Source organism: Candoia aspera, chromosome 15 (genome assembly GCF_035149785.1).
Source record: "Candoia aspera isolate rCanAsp1 chromosome 15, rCanAsp1.hap2, whole genome shotgun sequence".
NCBI classification, from domain to species: Eukaryota; Metazoa; Chordata; class Lepidosauria; order Squamata; family Boidae; genus Candoia; species Candoia aspera.
In genome coordinates this window covers 5187352-5208560 of record NC_086167.1, presented here as the reverse complement: position 1 = coordinate 5208560, position 21209 = coordinate 5187352, and the positions used below count along the sequence as shown (strand labels likewise).

Genomic DNA, 21209 nt, shown 5'->3' with positions numbered 1-21209 from the left:
CTCCAAAGTTTCCTCGAATTCGCGAACTATTATCGGCAGTTTATCCAGGGGTTCGCAGAGATAGTGTTGCCCCTTACTGAGTTGCTCAAAACAAAAGGGCAGGGGGACACCCGGAAGGCAAAGAATCCGGGGGCATTGCTGAAATGGACGCCAGCGTGCCAGGTGGCTTTCGACAAGCTTAAAAAGCTGTTTACGGCAGAACCCATTCTACAGCATCCTGATCCTAGCAAACCATTTGTGGTGCAAGTGGATGCCTCCGATTTCTCCATTGGAGCGCTCCTCCTACAAGCAGATGAGTCGGGCTGTTTGAAGCCTTGTGCTTATCTCTCCCGTAAATTCTCTGAAAGGCGGTGGCATGTTTGGGAGAAAGAGGCTTTTGCTGTCAGAGCTGCTTTAGACACTTGGCGCCACTTGTTGGAGGGGGCTACCCACCCTTTCAAGGTTTGGACTGATCACAAGAACCTCGAAGCACTCAGTGCACCTCGTAAGCTCAACCCAAAACAAATCAGATGGGCTCAATTCTTCACCCAGTTTGATTTTAAGTTAAAATTTATTCCGGGAAAGAAAAACTTTCTGGCTGATGCACTTTCCCACAGACCCCAAGATTCCAGTACTGTGCCTGATGTAGTAGGTACACTGTGGACAGACCCGCAATTGAGTCTAGCAGCTGTGACCCGCAGCCAAACACGCGTGCAGCAATCAGACGCTTCAATTTCACCCCATCCGGGACGGCTGCCAGTTCCCTCAGACTTGCAACAACAGTTTCTTTCCCAATTGAAATCTGACACTTGATTGCAAGCACATTTACACAATGTTACTTTTGATCGTGATTTCGCTTGGAAAAACTATCGTCTCTATGTACCTGATGCTTTGCGCAAAGACATTTTATTCCGTTGCCATGATGACAAGCTGGCTGGACATTTTGGGTTTGTGAAAACACTCCACTTGGCTAGACGCCAATTCTGGTGGCCAACTCTAAGGTGTGACGTTAAAGATTATGTTGCCTCCTGCCGTGTGCGCGCTGGCTCCAAACGGAAGGTTGGTAAGCCCCAAGGGTTGCTCCAACCAGTGGCCAGTCCCTCTCACCCCTGGGAGGAGATTTCTATGGATTTTATCGTGGATTTACCTCCAAGCCAGAGGAAAACTGTGATTTGGGTTGTAAAGGACTTTTTCTCAAAACAAGCACATTTCATTCCATGCGCTTCCATTCCCTCAGCGCAGCAGCTAGCCCACCTCTTCTTTGTACACGTGTACAGAATCCACAGGAGCCCCTCCCGTCTGGTGACGGACAGAGGCACACAATTTACTTCCCAGTTTTGGCTGGCTTTTATGAAATTGGTGGGCACCAAACAAGCGCTCTCCACTGCGTTGCATCCTGAGACTGACGGATCTACAGAGGCACTTAATTCCACATTGGAGCAATATCTGCGTGCTTTTGTTAACTATCAACAAGATAATTGGGTCGATCTCTTGCCCTTTGCTGAAGTAGCTTACAACAATGCAGTGCATCAGAGCACTGGTCAGGTACCATTTCGCACTGTCTTTGGTCGAGATTTTGTGCCCATTCCTGAGCTACCGCAACCAACCTCTCCTCCTTCATCCCCTGCCGACTGGGCAGCACATCTGGGGGACTCCTGGCCTAAAATCAAACAAGCTCCCGCAGATGCCCAAACCGCTTACAAACACCATGCTGACGCCAAACGAGCACCTCAGCCACCCTTCAAGATTGGAGATAAAGTTTACCCTTCCACCAAGTTTATTAAATCTCCACAACCCTCAAAGACGTTAGCACCAAAGTTTGTGGGTCCCTTTCCTATTGTGGCCCAAATTAATCCTGTTACTTTTAAGTTGGACTTGCCTCATAATCTTAAAACGTTTGCATCCCATTTTTCATTGCAGCTTGCTCAAGCCTTTCCACAAGTCGGATCGCTGGCACCCACAACCCTCACCACCTGCTCCCATTATGATTGATGGCCAGCAACACTTTGAAGTCCAGGAGATTCTTGATTCCCGACACCTTCATTCTACTTTACAATATCTCGTCTGGTGGAAACATTTCCCTCATCCTGAATGGGTTGCTGCTCGTGATGTTCACTCCCCTATTTTAGTTGCCCATTTTCATGCTGCCTATCCTACGAAGCCTGCTCCTTAGGTTTGGGGTTTTTTTAAGGGGGGCGGTATGTCATGTTCCTCGTTCCGATGTTCTGAATACATCGTAATGTTTCGCATGTCACTTTTCTGATCCGTGTCTGCTGAGTGGAGATTTCCAGCCTTGCCAGGCTGTAATCTCCTTACTGTAACTGTGGAATGTATGTTTGGGTTATTGACTGTGTTCAAGGTTACTTTCTCAGGCCGATGTGGGTGACGGTTGCTAACACCTGGGAGGGGGTGGTTGCTAAGCGGGAGCAAGGGCGGAACCGGGGTTGAAGCGAGGGTTTTTTAGTTTGTATTTGGCGTGCTTTTGCTCATTCTCAGCTTTCTTTGTATCTGCATACTATTCTTTCAATAAACCAGTTATCCTTAAGCATCTGCTTGCGAGACTGAGTCTGTCAGAATAGGCAACCATTACAGTTTTCCTGTCAGAAATGGATACCCATCATAAACCAAAGAGGTATCCAGAGAAGCTCCTTCCGGACTGTAAGAACCAGCCTGGTCTTCTCTGTCCACGAGGCAGAAGTCCTGCTGACACCACCTAGAGAAGATATGAGAAAACCTTCTGCGTGTATTGGCTTTGAAGTACGAGTTCCCGGTCCCAGACCCCGTCTCCCTGAATGCCGCTTCCTGCTGCTACGATTTAAAGGACTGCTGTGAATTCACGCATCCTGGAGGCCGATGCCGGCCTGTGACGGTCAACGTCCAATAAGGGGATGTAGCAGCTCGCATATCCTATCTCGTTAGGACAGAGGGGACTTCTCAGAACTCGCTCCCACAACCAGTCAGAAGGCTGCCTGTGTCACTGCAAGGATGGGCGGAGGCCTTTTGGAGAAAAGGGGGCTGCTTGGGAGGAATGGCAGACCACTCCCTTTTTTACCTAATTCCCCAAACTCTGGAAGCATGCCATCTACATTTTGTCAAATCTCAGTGGAATAATTTTAGGCCTGAGGGGACTTTTCAGGGTGAAAAGGGGAGCCACTGTCACCCCAAGTTTTCGTTCCCATTGCCATCCTTATTTCTGAAGGGGGGGGAGGCAAGGGGAAACCAACTTGTGCCACTAAAAATCACGCCTGCATTCACAGGTGCTGGGGGGGACCGGTAGAGCCTACTCATTGCCCCCGCCTGCATGAAGGGGCTGTCAGTTGCCCTTTGCTTGGCCTCTGTTCATTCTTCCTCTGCAATTTGCAGTCAGTTCTCTGGGACTTGCAGAAGCTGTTTGTCCCAATCAAGCGGCCCCTTCTCAATTTTCGGAGCAGCTGCTCTAGCCGTACTGCGGAACTGTGTTTCCAGCAGTTAACGGGTGCAATATTCTGGGCTTCTCAGTCTTTGTGTTGGGCATGGGATTAGATTCAATGGATACCTCTGAGCAGCGTAGATATTTGTGGCTGATGCACCAGGCCCGGCAGCATGCTCCAGGAGGAGGACTCCTGCAGGAAGTAAATGCACAGTCTGTTCACATTTCTGATCTACCTTCCTAGTGTGTTACTCTCACAAGACCTAACCTGTAACCTGAATCATCCCAGCACGTGACCACGTGGACAACTCTCTACTGCAGGGAATAATTTGCGAGCTCCTCTTAAAATCCTCCTGTTGAGCTCCTGAGAAAGCAGCAGCATTCCAGAAACCTGTTTCTCCAAAAGAAAGAAAGGTCTTCCTGCTTGTTGTTTTGCTGCTGCCAAACTTGAATTTAGGAGAAAGGTTAAGAGCATGAGCTGTGGAATTGGAAAAGGAACCTGGGCGCGTTAAATCATCAGGAGCATGCCTAGGAAGATGATACAGCAGCTAGAGACCAAAAATAGGAGAGAGAAGAGAGCCAGTTTGGTCTAATGGTTAAGGGGCCGGGCGAGAAGCCAGGAGCCTGTGCGTTCTAGTCCTGCCTTAGGCAGGAAAGCCGGCTGGGTGACTTTGGGCTGGCCAGTCTCTTTCAGCCCAACTCATTTCACAAGGCTGCTGTTGTGGGGAAAATAGGAGGAAGGAGTACTAGGTATGTTCGCCACCTTGAGTTATTTATAAAAAAATAGTAAAGGCGGGATAAAAAAAATAAAAGGAAGGCGGTCTGGTTTGGCAGAGCTCTTGACTTAAAACCACCAGGGTTTCACAGCAACCGGAGATTCTGCTTCTGCTTCAAATCCCATTTGTAGACACGAAGACTCACTTTATTGATGTTAAGTTTAACCCCGGTTCAAAATCTATTAGTTTCTCTGCCTCCCTGATAAATTCAGCTTTCTACTGTTAACTTTGCTGCTGTTTTTTTACTTCCAACAGCACAAGACTGCCGTCCTCAGTGCTGCATCCGCTACCTGCTAGTTTCGCTGCTGCTTTCTCATGCTATTAGAATTGTATGCTGTCAACAACAGGGAAGGGCTGGCAAACTGTAACTTACATAGGCCCCTCATGGGATGCGTTTGGGAAGTCAAAGCCCCCAATCGTTTCTGAACCACGTAAGCAGCGTGCATGAGTTCACACACTTAAAATTACAAGGGTGCGTGGTGGTGCAGACTTCAAAGTTCTCAACGCGCATATGGGGAGGCACGCACTGACCAACCCAGCTCTTAACCTTTAGCAGGCTCGTTTAAGTTCCACCCCACTGTTTCCATACATGCAGTGGGAATGCCTGTCGCATGTGATCTTTCGTCAGCATGTATGATACGCTTCCACTAGGCACACGCTAGGTAATCACAAGATGGCAGGAAAAAAGAGAGAAATTACTTGCTGCTGCCTAGTAACCATCGGGATCTTTGTGGCCCAATACGCTATGCCTGGGTTCCAGAATGCTGCACCAGCAGACTTCGGCAGAGCTGCGTGCACCATGGGGAGACGCAGGGAGCGGGTCCTTCCTACTCACTGATTCCCGCTGTGAGTTTCTGGTCGGCCACAGCTCTGAGATGTCAGGCTGATCAGCTTGCCGACCTTCAGAGGTGGGGCTTGGGGCTGTCCTGTTTCCCGTCTGTTCCATCTTTCTAGCGAGAGCCTCTTTCTGCGCGACTGCACCGCCGTCTTTTTTGAAGCATTACACACAAACTAATCGTGCTGGGTTGTTTCAGAAGGTTCACTGGCTCTCTGAGCAACGTTCCACAATTAATTTTGAATGATTCTGGGGTGAGCAAGTGAAAGATTCTGAAACAATTCTTCCATTACCTTCATAGATCCATGCTAGCGTATAGGCAAAGTCTCTGGCTGCAAGCTGCCTCCCAGCCTCTCCGTTCAAGTCCATTCTTGGGACAAACTGCTTGAGCTTTTGTAGGTTGTTTTGAACGGTTTGCACAGAATGCTGCAGTTCAGACAGTCGGGAAGCTGCCTCCAGCTTGGCCTGCAAGAAAGCCACCAAGTCACAGAACAAACGTGCCTAACCCAGAGTATTTCTGCCCAACCAAAGACGGTACTCAGCTGCCGCTGCTGCTCTGAAGACAGGAGTCTCTTTCTTTCCCCCAAGACAGTTGCAATCAAAACAAGGAAAAGTTTAGTGGCACCTTCAGTTTAATTTATGACAGAAACCCCTGTGGACCCAGCAGAACGAGTTCTGAAGTGGCTGTAGCAGCGTCACTGCATTTTCCTACTTCGTGTGGGGTCAGCGTACTAGGCAGCACATGGACATCAGAAAAGGCCACCTCAACTTTACAGGGGGTGACTCAGCCCGTTCCTCAAATTGTTTCTCCTGCTACATCCACCTCAAAGGTTAGCAAATGCATGGGACGGGGGTGGCAAACTCCAGTATCGGTGTCTCTTGAGAGCCTACCTGGGCAGTGGAGAAAAAGACATCCAGTGCTTTTCCTTGGCTCTTGAGAACGAAGCGCAGAACATCCAGGGACAGGATATTCGTTGTTCCCTCCCAGATCGTTAGCACCTGTCCGGGAAAGAGGCAGAGCTCGAGAAGCCCAAGTCAAATGCAGAAGGGCAAAGCGAGGAGCAATTCACACGTTTCACTGCATGGGTGGGAGCGCATCCAAGGCCCTGCGGTGCCCGTCGTTCCAAAGCATCTTAGGGAGGAGGATTTATGCACATTGTGTTTCCCTGGGAGGGTCGAAGTTACGGTAGCAAAAGACAGTGGAGCAACTATGCTCTCTCCCTTCTCCAGCGTGAAATGCACGAGCTCCTGAAAATGCCCTCCAACTGAGAAAGCCTTTCTTTACACAGGTTGGCAGTGCGATATGTTTTGGCTTCTTGGGGATTCTTTGCTGGAGCTGGGTGTCAGAGGTTTGGCCCCAGAAGCCATAAAACCCCTTCTGGTCCTCCTCCTCTGTCATGGGTTGTAAAAGGAGGGAGGGGGAGAGTTGATTGCTGTGCAAGAAGCGGAGACATCACAGAGTAACCTAGCAAGCTGATGCCAGAACGTTGTGGCTAAACCCTTATCAGCAAACAGACACTGAAGAATATTGCTGGGAATCATGTTCTAAAACCAACAGCAGTTGTAAATATTCAATTTCAAGCGAGGGCGGGAAACTTGGGTTCGGAAAGGAGGGAACTGGGGAATCTCATTCACTTGAGTCTTGAGATGGAACTGTATCTTTCAATAAAGAAATACTTCACTGAGACCTGACCGGTTCCAGAGAGATTTCTTACTATTGGGATATCTGAACCCATGATCCTCACACCAGGATATGTAACCTGCACTTTAAATTATTCCCAGTTCTCTATCGCCTGCCTTTTCTCCAGAAGCTTGAGGGGGTGTATGCAGCAGTCACCTCTCTGCTTCCTCCCAGAGCAACAACCCTGTGGAGTATGTTGGGCTGACGGAGGATAGGTGTCCCAGAGTCACCTGACAGCTCCCATGGTTTTCCGGGTCTTTCCATTCCTAGTCCAGCACCAGAAACACTAAGTTACTTTCACAATTCCACCTGAGGAATGTTTTGCACTTCAAAAACTTGTACGCTGGTCAGAAAGATCTTTTATGCATTGTTCTCCCTAGAATTACTTAAAAACGTAACAGCTGTCAGTAATGACCCTAGAAATGATATTTTTAAACGTTTTCCTGCAATAACAAGCTAATGCCAGCAAGATAGAGCAAAAGAAAGGAACCACAGTCCAGATTTCTCTGCCTCGCTAAAATCGCTGCAGGCTGTGAGGAGGAGTAAAAAAAAAAAGCGCTTCAGTGCTTTTTACCTGGCTATCCCGGAGCAAAACAGCCAGGCCTGTATCTTCCATGAAGCCCTGCCCTCCAAAACACTCCAAGCCTTCTGAGACCACAGCAACAGCCTGCAATGCAAACTGACTTGTTTACACAGCCGACAAATCTCTGAATATTCACAGATCCTGCTCTGGCCCTTGCCCAATGCCTCCCCAGCCTGGTTCCTACGCCCGCACTGGGTACAGAGTGCCCAGGCCCTGCTCCTCCGATTGCAAGATGGGCCTGGGATGGGTATCACTTTCTCTTCACCCACTCCAGCTGTAAGGAATGCTGTACGGAACGGCAAGATTTGCTGAAAAAAATAAGCCAGGCTGAGAGAAGGACAAACCTGGGGCAACCGTCCGCCTAAAAAATGTCTGAATACTTTTCTGTTTGTGCGTTGATCTTTAAATGCAGGAAGGACATCTTGGCCATATTTACTTGGGGACACAGGTTTGCCTCAATGTAGTATTCTGCCCAGCCAAATAATCAGGAGGAGCCGGGTAGCCCCTTTTCTGACTTACACATTTTATTCAGAGGCACCAGCTTTCGTGAGCTTATGAAAGCTGCAGCTGATGAAAGCTGATGCCTTTGAGTAAAATGTGTCAGTCCGAAGAGGGGTGTCGTGAGCACTGATGGTGAGCAGGAGGGGGCCCCTATCCAGGGGGGAAAACGCATGCGTAGTAGGGAGAGTTTGAGCCGCCATTCGAAGAGACACAGATCAGACCCGCCTTGACTTTTGGGGTTTATCTGTCGGGTTTTTCCCACGCTTCTTCAGTTTGTTAGGATTTTCCGCCTAATGTAGCAGTAATAAAACACTAGAGACCTATTCCTTGTCTCAGCGTGGTTCCTGCTTGTTAGGACAGGGGGCTGCCAAACTCCTGAGTTTTTGCTCCCATAGGCTACCATGCCTCTCCTCCCACAATGCCAGGCCAAATATTTATTTTGCAAGGTAAGCTGGTCATTATGGAACAGGCTGCCTAGATTCTTCCTCCCCCGGCCCCCACCAACATCTGGCTGGATAGATGAATGCTTCGCCCTTCGTGGGAAAGCACTGAGTCCCTGGAATAAAACCGAGCATGACCTGCTTTGCAGTGTAAAGTTTAGCGACAGGCGTCAGCAGCCTCAGCATGTGTTCCTCCTGCTCCGTCGCCTTCTTCGTTTCTTCCAGGCCAAGCAGTCTCCCAATCTCCATCGCCAGCAGGAATGCTCCCTGGGTTTGCACCTGCACAGGTGGGGAGGCAGTTGCTCTGCGCAAGACCCAGCACCTCGAGGACCCCCTCCTGACACCGACAGGCTGCTTCCTCCCCTCCTCCCGCCACTTCCTCCCTGTCACAATTACCTGGAGTCGTATCACATGCCAAACTACAAACTATGGTTTACAGGTGACAATGGCAGTTTCCCTATGTGTGTGTGTGTGTGTGTGTGTGTGTGTGTGTGTGTGTGTGTGTGTGTCAGTGCTGACTCCTGGTGACTGCTTGGACAAATCACTCAGTATCCCTATGAGTAAATTATAGGTTCAAAATGTGTTGGTTTCGGTTTAAGATTGTTGCTAACCTGGCACCCAGTAAGAGTCCGACTTTTTTTCTAAGCATTCTGAATATTACGTTACATCTTTCTGTTATGTTCCCCAATTTGATGCTACTTTACCTACACTGGCGACTGATTCCAAACAATAGTAGGAAAAAACACTGGAATCTTGGCCAGGGACACGTTAATCCTAAGGATACTTGTGCTCACCTCCATTCGTGCCAAAGTTTGCATGTGCAAGGGGTGATCCTTAAGGGGTTTTCCAAAGGCCTCCCTTCTGGTAGCGTAATCCCGAGCCAGGTTGACAATTCTGTGGATGGGAACAAAGCCAGTCCACAGGGATTAATTGTTGCCTTTTCCCCTCCTCAGAATGTACTCCTGCTACTTCCCATGATTTAATTTCGTTCTTCAGTCAATGCATAAAATCATCACCCTTGCTGCTGACTCTCATGGGAGTTAATATCTACAGTAATGTTACATGCTGGAGGGATACAACATTATTGGCAGAAACAACATAAACACTAGGAACTGTCTACTGTCTCTTTCCCCCTCTAGGCAGCAAAACGATTTCCATCTCTCTCTAGACAGACCACAGGAACTGCCCCTCCACTCAGAAATAGGCAGGACTGTGCTGCCAATATCGGACAACAAAATGGGTATTTTGGCTGGCACTTTCTTTTTGCTTAAAAGAAAAGTCCCCAGACAGGTGTATGAAGAGTTTGAAATGCTTAATACACCTGAGCATTCCTCTACAGTCTCCAGCAGGTTGGCCAACATCTTCAGGTGACATCACCCCATCTCTCCAACGGAGCCTACAGCCCTTAGAGGCAAGAACTGTTTTAAAAATAAAGAATAGCCCTTGCCTAGAAGAAAGTGACTCTCCCACACATAGATGAAGCCCAATTTATGGTCATATCCCAAATCCCCTCGCATCTCTATTCTACATATTAAAATTGCTCCACCAGACAAACTACATTTTCAAATTGTTCACACCAACTTCACTTTGCTTAATTATCCTTCAGATAACAGCATAACTGAATTGGTTGTAACCGTGCCCAGATGCAGTTCTTCCTAGTCACTTCCACTTTTCAGAGGGTGGGCTGAAAATCACCTCCTCATATATCCAGCTGAAGCGATGACATTATAGATCCTACAGATGTTCAGCATGCTGGCAATGGAAGGTATACCCTGACCTTCGGGAGAGATCTGAAAGCATTAAGAAGAAGCTTCAGACTACAGGATCTGGTCCACCTGCAAATACCTAGATGCAATCAAGCATGCAAAATCAGTACATCGGCAAAAATAAAAATTCCTCAACACCACTTCCAGGAGCTGAGAAAGAGAAGTTTAAGTAAGCTTGAAAGAAAGCAAGAAAGACAGCTGCATTCAAAAGACTGCAACCTACAAACAAACATTTCAATTTTAAATAAGTAATTCTAAAAGTGCACAAAGACTGAGGATCAGAGGGACCATAAAGCTGAGTACACAACACACAAGCAGAGGAGTCATTGTCCCAAGAAGTGTAGGATGCTAAAACCAGATTCCATCACACTGTGCCAATGGATGCCCCCAAGAGGCCTATCCTACCTGCCTCTGGCTTCTAAAGTCTTCTGAAGCATCGCTCACAAGCCTCAGGCTATTTTTCTGCTAACAGCTTCAGAAACAACCGTATCTTTTCAAATAAGCCGCACCAGCCACCAGAGGTGGGGATCTTCCCCTGCATAGTTCTTTCACTCCCCGGATGTGTTCACGCAGAGCCTGAACAACCATCCCTTGGGAATGCTTCAATTTGCATGCCTTTGCTAGGCAGGAGGCTGCACCTGGTGGTATAAATCAGTGTTTCTCAAACTTGGCAACTTTAAGATGGGTGGACGTCAACTCCCAGAATTCCCCGGCCAGCACGCTAGCTGGGGAATTCTGGGAGATGAACTCCACCCATCTTGAAGTTGCCAAGTCTGAAAAACACTGGTCTAAATGATCCCTTCCAACTTGCTGATTCTCTCCTTTAAAATTCAGCAACCTAGCCTGCCTGCCTGCCGTCTCTCGCTCCTCTCCATGAACTGAAAAGCAGAACACAGTACTTTCCCCCCATGTTTCTTACCAGATGTGCTCGAACTCCATCCAGCAACAGCTCTGCAGTTGGCAACGACCGTGTGCCCAGCTTCTCTTTCAGCCTCTCTATTTTTATGCCATTCAGCTTCCCATCCTCGTATACTTTCAGGTAGAAGAGAGAGAGGCCTCTGGAGCCCTGCCACCCAAAAGATGCAAGCGTGAGAAACTGTCTGGAAGCCACAAAATAGACCGAGCTGGAATTGGGACATTACTAGATGCACAGTTCCTTGCAAGCCACTGTTTCATGTTCTTTTGGCTCCGCTGGGAATCTGACCTGTTTTATCTGCCCGTCAGCGGCCACGATCCTTGCCAGCGTCAGAGTCATATCTGAATCAACGGCCGAGGTGAACCATTTGAAACCGTGCAGGCTGTAGGAGCCATCCGGAAGTTCCCGTGCGACTGTTTCTGTCCCACCTCCTGGGGAAAAAACAAAAACAGCCCAAATTTTGGCAGCTGGGAATCTTCCCTGAAAGAAGAACCAAGATGGAAATGACCTCAAGCAAACGAATCTTTTACAACAGCAAGACCAGAGCCTAACAGTTAATTAAGGGTTGAGTTGGAGACGCATTTCCTCGTAAAGTCTACCCCGCAGAAGACATGTTGCAAGGGTTTCAGTTTCATCAGAGGCTCTGGGGTAACTTCTGTGGGAACACAGTGTCTGATTATATCTACCATCCATGACTGCAGAGCAAAGTGCACTGAAGTGTGCTTTAGAGAAGGCCCAGCGATATCTGGGATAGGATCACTTGTAGAGGGGTTGGGCAGGTTGCAGTTTCATCAGCAGGTCAGCATCGCCTTGGGACAGCTGCAAGGTTATTCTGGAGTTCTGTATCTTCCAGTCCAGCGCTTCCCAAACCTGGGTAAATTACCCTAAATTGACTTAAAGTGTTTTACCTACAATTGGGTAAGAAGGACTTTCTGGTAAGCGGTTTTGGTAACGAAGGAAAAGCGTGGGAAGCACTGTTCTAGTCTTTGCTGAATAGTCTGTTTTACCCAAGCTTATGGTGAAAAGGAAATCGGGAGACATACCAAAAAGCAGTTCAGCCCCATTTGGACTGGAAGATGTCCTGCTCTGGAAAGGGCTATATGCCAGCCCTGCGAGGTAGTCCAGACAGGAAGCACCAACCATGGGGACTAATGCTACCTTTATTGTAAGGTTCTAGTTACAGAATCTGGCAAGTCTGAAAGCACCTCTTCCCTCTTTTACTTTTACTTTCTGGAAAACTAGGGAGGGTCCCTTCCGAGACGCTTCCCATACCCTCCCTCCCTCGTCTTTTGCACAACAGTGTTCTAGGGTGCAGCTCTTCCTCCTGTCTCCCAGGGTCATTCCCACATGCCATTACACTATAGGACATAGATAGACTTTGAGCCAGTGAGATGTAATGGATTCACAAGCTCTGTTTCTATGCTAGGTAGCCCACCCTCCAGTCTAAGTAAGGCATTAGGGGCACTTCTTAGTGTAGAAAATACGGCACTCAGAAAATGCAATTGAAGCATTTCATATAAATGGAAGTTTATGCACGCCATAGAACTGTGTCACTGTTTTCACAAGAAAGATTTAGTAGCTCTGAGTATACAGTAAAAGACCCATTCTGATTCCTGAAGAATCTTTAAATGGCTGCCATGCTTCTCTGGCCTACAAAAGTGGCAAGTCTGATGGGCACCATTTGGGATTCAGAAGCCTGAAAAAACCACCCCGTGGCACTTGAAGCAGCTGGGATATTCTATTACCTATGAACCAGTGGTATTTTGGGAGGCTATTTGAAAAGACCATTGTTTTGGTTTTGGGGTTGTTTATAATTAGCTGCTTTTTGATGCAAAACTGTCCTCAACTGACTCAAAATCAGCAAGTTTCTATGGCTGAGAGGAACTTGAACGTGGGTCTCCCCATCTCTAGTCCAACATCTTCACCATTTTAAGGTTTGGGGAAGATGGCACTGATCGGGGCAATCTGATGACAGCTGATAGGACAATCCACTTGCTCCGCATCTCATTTTATTCGATTTTAACTTAAGTTCTAACCCTAACCCCAACCATGTTTCAAGGACAGGATTCTTCCTTAGCAGGGACACCATTTCTGTAAAAACCCTCCCATAACGTCCCTGGGGAATTCACTGTCCACAGGAATTTCTCCAAAATTCTCCTCTGCTTTGAAAGAAGGGATATGACAAATTCTCCCCCTTGGACTGAACAAGAAGTGGTAAGAAAAACTGCAGGAAATTTCTGACTGCCACTTTTGGGAAGGAAGCAGAACTAGTTCCATACTGAAGAAGCAACACAAGTAATGACTCCAGGCTTTAAAGGATGCCTGGTGCAGCTGCACAGCGGTAAGGCAATTATGATTTTAAGAAAGCAATTAGAACCATGCACTTTATAGGCCGAGCTGCATCCTGGCCACTGTAAATGTTGGTCTGGGCGTTCCTGTGGGGCTGGAGGATATGTGGCCTAGTGAAAAGACACCTAAAGTTTCCCCTTTGTCACAGCAATACTGGGTATTATTTGCTGTAGTAAAGGTAAAGGTCTCCCTTGACATGAAGTCCAGTCGTGTCCGACTCTAGAGGACGGTGCTCATCTCCGTTTCAAAGCCAAAGAGCCGGCGTTTGTCCGTAGACACTTCCTCTGTGGTCACGTGGCCGGCATGACTACACGGAACGCCGTTACCTTCCCGCCGAAGCAGTACCTATTAATCAACTCACATTGGCATGTTTTCGAACTGCTAGGTTGGCAGGAGCTAGGACTAGCAACGGGAGCTCACCCCGTCACGCGGATTTGAACCGCCGACCTTCCGATCGGCAAGCTCAGCAGCTCAGCGGTTTAACCCGCAGTGCCACCGCATCTCTTCTATTATTTGCTGTATTCATTTCTTATTCACTTCATACATGATGGCATGTATACATGAAACACAACACTCAAAAAGTAGCAAAAAACATTAGACATGTACCGTATGGAAAAATGGCACAAAACACAAATTTGACATCTTTAGGGCAGACTGTTGAACAAGTGAGTCCACCCAAATCAGGTCTCATTCACTAAACTCTTTTTATTTGAGAAAGAAAGGATCGGGTCTCCCACTTTGGGCATGCTTACCAACATCAGAGCCCCCTTTGCGTTCGGTCATCCATTGGCCAGAGGTCCAGAATGTCTTGGGGTCACATGATGTCAAACGAGCATAGGCTTCTTCCAGGGGTTTGGGGATACCTAAGGACTGTTGGAGATGCAAGCAAGAGGCAGAAAGCAGATATATGGACGAATGGACGGACGGACGGACGGACAGGCAGATGGATAACTGCTACAGGACTCTACAGCCATCTGCCAGGCCTACCTTCAACGGCTACGTGAGATGGGGGGGCAGAAGCAGCAGGAATAAGTCAAAGTACAAGCTCATCCTCAGGGACCTGCTTGTGTCTAGCAACAAAAGCAGCAACATATCCAGAAACCCTGGACCAGCACGGCAGCTGTCTAGCAGGGTCCTGGCAAATGTCACTGGGCAGCAAAGTTAGGCAAGAGAGCTTCTCCAGAGATGCCACATTCACCGCTCTGGAGGGTCACAGCCTTATCTCAGGCAAGCTCAGATGTCATGTTCACTGTTCCGGTGTCGCTGCATCCTAACGGTTCGCTTGCCATGGTGCTGATACGTGTCCTGGCTGGGAGGGTGCTGCTGCGAGCCTTGTACAGAATACGTGCTGGACTGTGCCAGGAGGAATGTGTTTAGGCTATCTCTGAAATGTCAAGGTCTTTTAGCCCGTTGATCAGCAGAGCTCGTTAGGAGCACCTGGGAATGTGGGGAGGGCTGCCTGTGAGGGAGGGGTTGGGCTGCTGGTTGCAAAGGCGCTATTTAGTTTGAGTTTAGGCGCGCTTTCCTCATTCTCAGCTTTTTACCTGTTTGCACTCTTTTCTAAATAAACCCAGAACCTGAATCAAGATTCGGAGTCTGAGAGTTTTATTTGGATTAAGGGGGGCAATCAACACAGCCGTTGTACTATACGCAGCACAGCACGCAGGAACCGGGCCAGAATCAGTTCCTACTTCCTGACGCAGACCCACCCATGCGGCCACTCAGCCTGTGGCTTTCTATTAAAAGACAAAGAGGTGCCCGAGTGCCTCCTTATAAAACTGAGTGCCTTGAAAATAAGGTCTGAGAGCTGGCTCTCCTGGTAGACTTAGATCAGAGTAGAGTAGCTGCAGCCTGGGGTATAAATCTCTCTGGTTGGGGGTTCCTGATGCCTGGAAGTGACCACTTGTAAGCTTGCTTGACAATTACCCTTGTGCCTTGAGCTCTGAGCACTTCACCCATTCACTGCATAAATCTTGTCTAGCCTTCCATCTCCAGAAGCTCAGCTAGGACTCAGACCAGCTTGGCTTTTGACTTGGCTCTCTATCTGTAACCATTCTGGAAATCAGGCATCAGGGTCTGTAACCATACTTTTCCTGTCCTAACCCCAGTATCCTGATAGGGTATCAATGGATATACAACAGTTGGAGAATGTTATGGTGCCACCAGCCCCTCTGCTCCCTTGGATCTCAGCAGTCTCTCGGTAAACAGACCCAGCAGCCCAAACGTTTGCCCTTTGACCATCAGGACTATTTTGAGAGGCGGATCTTAAATTGCATCATCAACTGTGGCTTTTGGCACAGGCTCAAGGTCCTTGTACAGGCTCTGGGACTGTCAGGACGTGATCTGGGATTGGAAGAGTGATAAGCGAAGCGCTGAGTCCCCTGACACTGCAGCCCCCTTGCAGAGTGTTATGGGGGGGGGCAGAATCCAACCATCCTTCAGGGACGTTTTTGATGGTGTTGATGGAAAGAGCTATAACTATTAAATAGGTGCGAAATGGATGCAACTTTCCGATAGGTTAATGTGAAGACGATCTGTTCATTCAAGAGAACAGAAGCAACATTTTTACAAATGCTACTAAGAACACCTGGGCATTTGAACTAACAGTAAGAGCAGCTTCGTCCAGCAGTCCCACCTGCTGAATGTTAGAGGCTCACCTCAATTACTTTTGCTGCTCCATCAGTCATGGCTAGAGGGCACCCGTAGAAGCCGGAAGCGGGTCCAAAAAGATACACCTTGGCAAACTGATGAACGCGGCTACGAAAAGGGAAATACGTGAAGTTATATGTGGCATGCCTCCCCAAAACCCCTTTATCACAGATCTGAAACACTACCAGGAAAAGGACTTCCGGGGAAGCAATGGTGAACTGAAGATGGCTACGCGGAGAGCCACACTAGGATTTTGGAATATACAGGAGATACCCAAACGAGTTCCTACAGCTTTGCAGGGTTCCCGTAAAACACACAGTACCTCCAGCTGGAATATCTCCTTTTATAACCTTCGGCCACAAGGCTCTCCTCGGCAGAGATGTCCTTCAGCCTCTTCCAGGCCGGGCAGGTGATAATTCGGTCCACACGCTGTCCCCAGGCATCCTGCTGCTGTAATCTAGGGGGGTTTAGCTCACTCTCACGCCCCAGGAACTCAATTTCATCCCTCATGCGAGCTCCAAACTGTTCCAGGTCAATGTTCACCTCAGCAAACACCTACAAGGTATTTCAGATACACGTAGGAAAGGAGAAAATGGAGTTCTTTCCTGTTCAGCAACGCGACTCAGAGGACCAACTTTATAGACAGGATTTTGGCAATCCTGATCAAAGATAAGCTGGCACGAATAAAACAGAAATATTTCAGATATTTTTAAAACGTGTACAGGTGAGTACAGGGGGGACACGTGTTCTCAGATGCAGCGTGCTGGCTGTATTTACGAAAATGGAAATATTAAAATATTTTTGCTCTAGTGCCTCCCCGCCCCCCGCACAACCCCTCTTTTAATTTCCCCCTTCTTCCTGCGTTCTGCCCCTGCAAGCGCAGGCGAGGAGGGCTCCCAGAATCGAGCTGCAAAGAATTCGGGTTCCGTCCCTCGTTAGTGCAGTCCCGGCCATCTAGCGCGGCGGTTCCCAACCGGGGGCCGCACACACCTTACTGTCCCTGTCCCTCCCGGTGATGGGACCCGGGCAGGGGGCGGGGTCCCGGCAGGAAAGCAGGTCGGAAGGGGGCCAGGGCCCGGGCAGAAACGGCTGAGAGACGCCGGGCTGGTGGGCGTCCCAGACCTTGCCACCGGGACCCACCGCCCCAGCCGCGGCGCGCTCTGCGGCGGCGCGCCCCGCAGGCTCCCCGGCTCGCGCTCGGCCCCCCTCGCGCTCCGGGTGGGCCCGACCGACCTCGGCAGGCAGCCGGGCTCGCAAGTAACCCTGAAGCAGCGGGTCCTCCAGATACGGGTTTCCGAGCCGCGGCTGCTCGGGGCTGAAGGGCGCCGGTGGGGGCTGCTGGCCCGCCGGCCGCAGGGAAGACGCCTCCATGCTTCCACCCTGGCAGCGGGGTCTCCGAGCGCCCGCCAGCCCCCCCGGCCCTCGCAAGGCGCTCCCGCGGGAGAAGTGCCACCGAGGCCGGGCCAAGCGGAGGAGCTCTGCCACGCCGCCCTCGGGAGGCGTTCCCGCCGGGAGCCCGTCGGGCAGCGCGGGGCGCGGCCAAGGGCGCGCGGGCTGCGAGAGGCGGGGGCGCCTCGCGGGCGTCTTCCCGGCCCGCCCTCCTCCCGGGTCGGGGAGCCGCGGCTGCCGCGGGGGAGGCGAGGACGGAGGGGCTTTGGGGGCTGCGCGAGCGCGCCGGGAGCCCCGGGCACCCCCGAGGGGCGGCCGGGCGGGCGCGGACGAGCGGGCAGGCCGCTGGCGGGGGCTCCGCGTTGCTGCTCGGCGTCGGGAAGCCCCGCAGCTGCCCCCCCCGCCCCAGGGCGCGGCGAACGCGAGGCCGAGGGGGATTTCCCCGCGGGGGGCGGCGGAACGCGGAGCCCTCCCGGCGCGCCTCGAGCGCAGGGCTGCCCCCTCCGGTCGCGACGTGCCCCGGGGGTGCCCAGGGGGTGCCCGGGGGCCAGTCGGCCTTCCGGCCGTTCCCAGGGAGTTTGGATCCCGGGCACGAGGCCGGTGCGCCCCAGCCTGAACGCTGGGGGTTGAAGTCCGCGCGTCGTCGTCGCCGTCTATAGGAATTTCTGTTAGCGTTGACAAATACTCGCTTCGAGAGTTGACAGATACAAAGATGAAAACTAATACAGACTACGAAAATTGTGCAAAAGGAAATAGTTTAAAAGTGCAGACAAAGAGACATCACTCACACGCGCGCGCACACAGAGTAAAGAGAAAAGATACAGAAAGGAAGGACTTCCCCCTTCGTGGAGACAAGTACGCACCATTTCAGAAACTCGGCACCTTCTCTGCTATTACCACAGGGGCCCTTTTCTTTTCATATCTCATCTCTTACCGAGAAATGGATTCTTACATCCCCCTCATTCAATCCTACTCAGCAAAGGTCCATTAACGGTTACCAGAAATAACAGCATACGTATTTTAACCTTAATCAAATAAATCAATTTGGTATGCCTTTCCTTTCAACACAAATAGACAGACAGACAGACAATCATTTATCGCTTTCCCTAAAAATACAACAAAGGATCCCTTCTTCCCTCTCCCACCACTTATCTATCAACAGACCTTCAAGCCTCCCCTTTCGGTCCTGGTCAGCAAAAGTCCATTAAGGGTTACCAGAAACGATAACATACATATTTTAGCCCTGATCGAATAACCCCACTTTCTATTCTTTCCCTTTGCTTTTAGCAATCTGGATTTTTTAATTCCTTTAAACAAGGTCCCAGCATTCATTTCTTTTCATTTTCTCTCTCTCTCTTCTCACAAAGCCCTTCAAAACTTTAGCAGGTCTCATTTGTATATCCAAAACAAACAGGTATCCAAGTCACCCTTCTGGTTTGTTATCTGGGTATCCCTTTTAAGTATTAAACCCAGCCGTGTGCACTTGTTCAGCCAAGTGTACATGCCAGTCCCAAGCCCGGACAAACGGGGACGGTGAAGGACAGACCTGGCAACCTCCCCTGTAAAAAATTTTGCCAAGAAAATGCCATGAAAAGGCTCTCAAATGGTTTCGATATGGTGCCCAGCGAATGACTGGAGAAGAGCAAGGAGCTATCACAAGGAGCCCTGGATTTTATGACGCTCCTGGGGCAAATCCAGTCGGAACCTCCGGTACTGATGCTACCAGTGGTGAAAGCAAGGATCTGCGCGGCCAGAAAATACAACGAATAGCAACTTGGCATGTCAGAGGAGTGAGCCAAGGTAAATTATCGATTGCTGTAAACCGCCCAGAGTCCCCCGACGGGAGGAGATGGGCGGGGATAAATTTGATAGGTAAATAAATAAATAATAAGACATTGTAAAACGAGAAATGGTCAGGTTAAAAATGGACCTCCTTGGCATTAGTGAATCGCACTGGACAGACCACGGCTATTTTCAGTCGGAAGAATTTACCATGTATTACTCAGGACGTGACAACACGTGTAGGAAGGGAGTGGCATTCATTGCAAGCAAACCAATGGCCCAAGCAGTAGAAAGCCTTTCCACAGTAAACGATGGCATGATGACAATCAGAATGTGCACTCAGCCCATCAACACCACCGTTGTCCAAGCTTATGCTCCAACAACTGATGCAAATGAGCCAGAAATTGAGGTTTTTTATGCCGCTATTGAAGTTATGCTGAGGACAGTCCCAGAAAAGGACATTATTTACTTACTTGGCAATTTTAATGCAAAAACCAAACGGAGGAATCACTGGAAGTTTTGGGCTGGGGGAAAGAAATGGCGCAGGTGATCGACTGGTACAATTTTGTCAGGAGCACCAGTTTCGAATCATGAATACTTGGTTTGAACAGCGTAAGCGTCGTTTGTACACATGGACCTCGCCTGTTGGACTACATCGAATCAAATAGACTATGTCCTCTGCAATCAACATTGGACCAGCTCAGTTCTTGCAGTCAAAACTTATCCAGGTGCAGACCATGAACTGCTGGTGGCCAAGATCAAAGTCAAACTCTGTAACATCAAGAGGACAATGCCACCAAAGAAGCTTGATGTCACCAAAATTCCTTCCACATATGCAGTTGAAATTAAAAATAGGCTTGAAGTTCTAGACACTGCTGAGAAAATGCCTGATGAACTATGGCAAGAAGTTACATTGCTTATCATTGGCACAGCAGATGATTACATACCATGCAAGAAGGCAGAGAAAAGGTGTAGATGGCTCTCAGAGAATACCATCCAAATAGCCGAGAGGAGAAAGGCAGCTAAAGCAGCGGGCAATCGTGAAGAAGTAAGAAGACTGAATGCTGATTTCCAAAGGGCAGCAAGGAACGATAGTGAAGTTTACTGGGAGAAGCGTTGCAAACAATTAGGGGAAGATTATACAAAAGGACACACTAGGAATGCTTTTGCACTAATCGAAAAGGTTCGGGCACCATTCAAGGCTGGCAAAGGTATCATCAAGGATAAGCAAGGGAAAGAATTGTCTGACCAACAAGGTGTCCAGAATAGATGGCGAGAATGTGCAGAAGAGCTGTATGCTACTAGTACAGAGGAGCAACATCAAAGAGAGGAGGATAAGGAAACAGAATTAGAACCAGCCATCCTTGATGCAGAAGTGGGCAGTGAACCAACTGCCAAACAACAAGGCCTCAGGAGTCGACAACATCCCTGCAGGATTGCTAAGACCAGTACCAACAGCAATGATCAGAGCTCTGTGCCAGAAAATTTGGGAAACCAACACATGGCCACATAACTGGAAACAATCAGTGTTTATTCCATTGCCAAAAAAGGGGGATTCAAAGGAGTGTTCCAAGTACCACACCGTTGCTCTCGTATCTCATGCTAGCAAAATTCTACTGAAAATCATACGACGACGCCTGGCTCCAGTCATCGAAAGGGAACTGCCAGATGTCCAAGCTGGTTTCAGACGGGGTCACGGCACCGGTGATCACATTGCAAATGTACAATGGATAATGGAAAAATGTCACAAATTTCAAAGGAACATTTATATGTGCTTCATCGACTACAGGAAAGCTTTTGACCATGACAAACTATGGAGAGCCCTAGCAGACCTTAGGGTGACACTACATTTGGTGAAGTTGGTAAAATCACTCTATGCAAATTGGGAAGCCACTGTATGAACTCAGTATGGAGACACTGATTGGTTCAAGATCGAGAAATGTGGGCGACAAGGTTGCATTCCATCACCTTCCTTATTCAACTTGTATGCCAAAGTGATCATCAGGAAACTGGAGCTAGACGAATCAAAAAGTGGGGTAAAAATTGGCGGAAGAATCATCAGTAACCTTCGATATGCGGACGATACAACCCTCCTCTCAGAAACCCAGGAAGGCCTAAAGCACCTAATCATGAGACTCAAAGAAGAAAGCGAGA

General features: G+C 49.1%; 2 protein-coding genes across 2 annotated transcripts in view; both read right to left on the bottom strand.

Moving 5' to 3' along the window:
• Positions 1–21209, bottom strand: part of GAS2L1 (growth arrest specific 2 like 1) — a 338981-nt gene that overhangs the window by 129415 nt on the left and 188357 nt on the right. The window lies entirely within an intron of this gene.
• LOC134505674 (acyl-CoA dehydrogenase family member 11-like) lies at positions 1739–17393 on the bottom strand. The gene is made up of 14 exons (XM_063315515.1): positions 17118–17393; positions 16207–16439; positions 15893–15992; positions 13988–14105; positions 11175–11317; positions 10890–11036; positions 9900–9994; positions 8999–9098; positions 8343–8483; positions 7255–7347; positions 5891–5998; positions 5293–5464; positions 3515–3581; positions 1739–2692 (listed from the first exon to the last, which is right to left on the bottom strand). The coding sequence occupies exons 1-14, from the start codon at positions 17253–17255 to the stop codon at positions 2566–2568; spliced, it is 1782 nt and encodes a 593-aa protein (XP_063171585.1). The 5' UTR covers positions 17256–17393; the 3' UTR covers positions 1739–2565.

Bases quoted from the DNA above. Each gene is read 5' to 3' on its own strand.
- LOC134505674 (XM_063315515.1), bottom strand. From the start codon at position 17,255: ATGGAGGCGTCTTCCCTGCGGCCGGCGGGCCAGCAGCCCCCACCGGCG. The intron at 9,995-10,889 runs GTAAGAAACATG...TAATGCTTTCAG, and splicing joins ATGGAGTTCGAGCACATCTG to ATCTCTCCCGAAGGTCAGGG. The intron at 3,582-5,292 runs GTAATGGAAGAA...TACTTCCTGCAG, and splicing joins GCTAGCATGGATCTATGAAG to GAGTCCTCCTCCTGGAGCAT.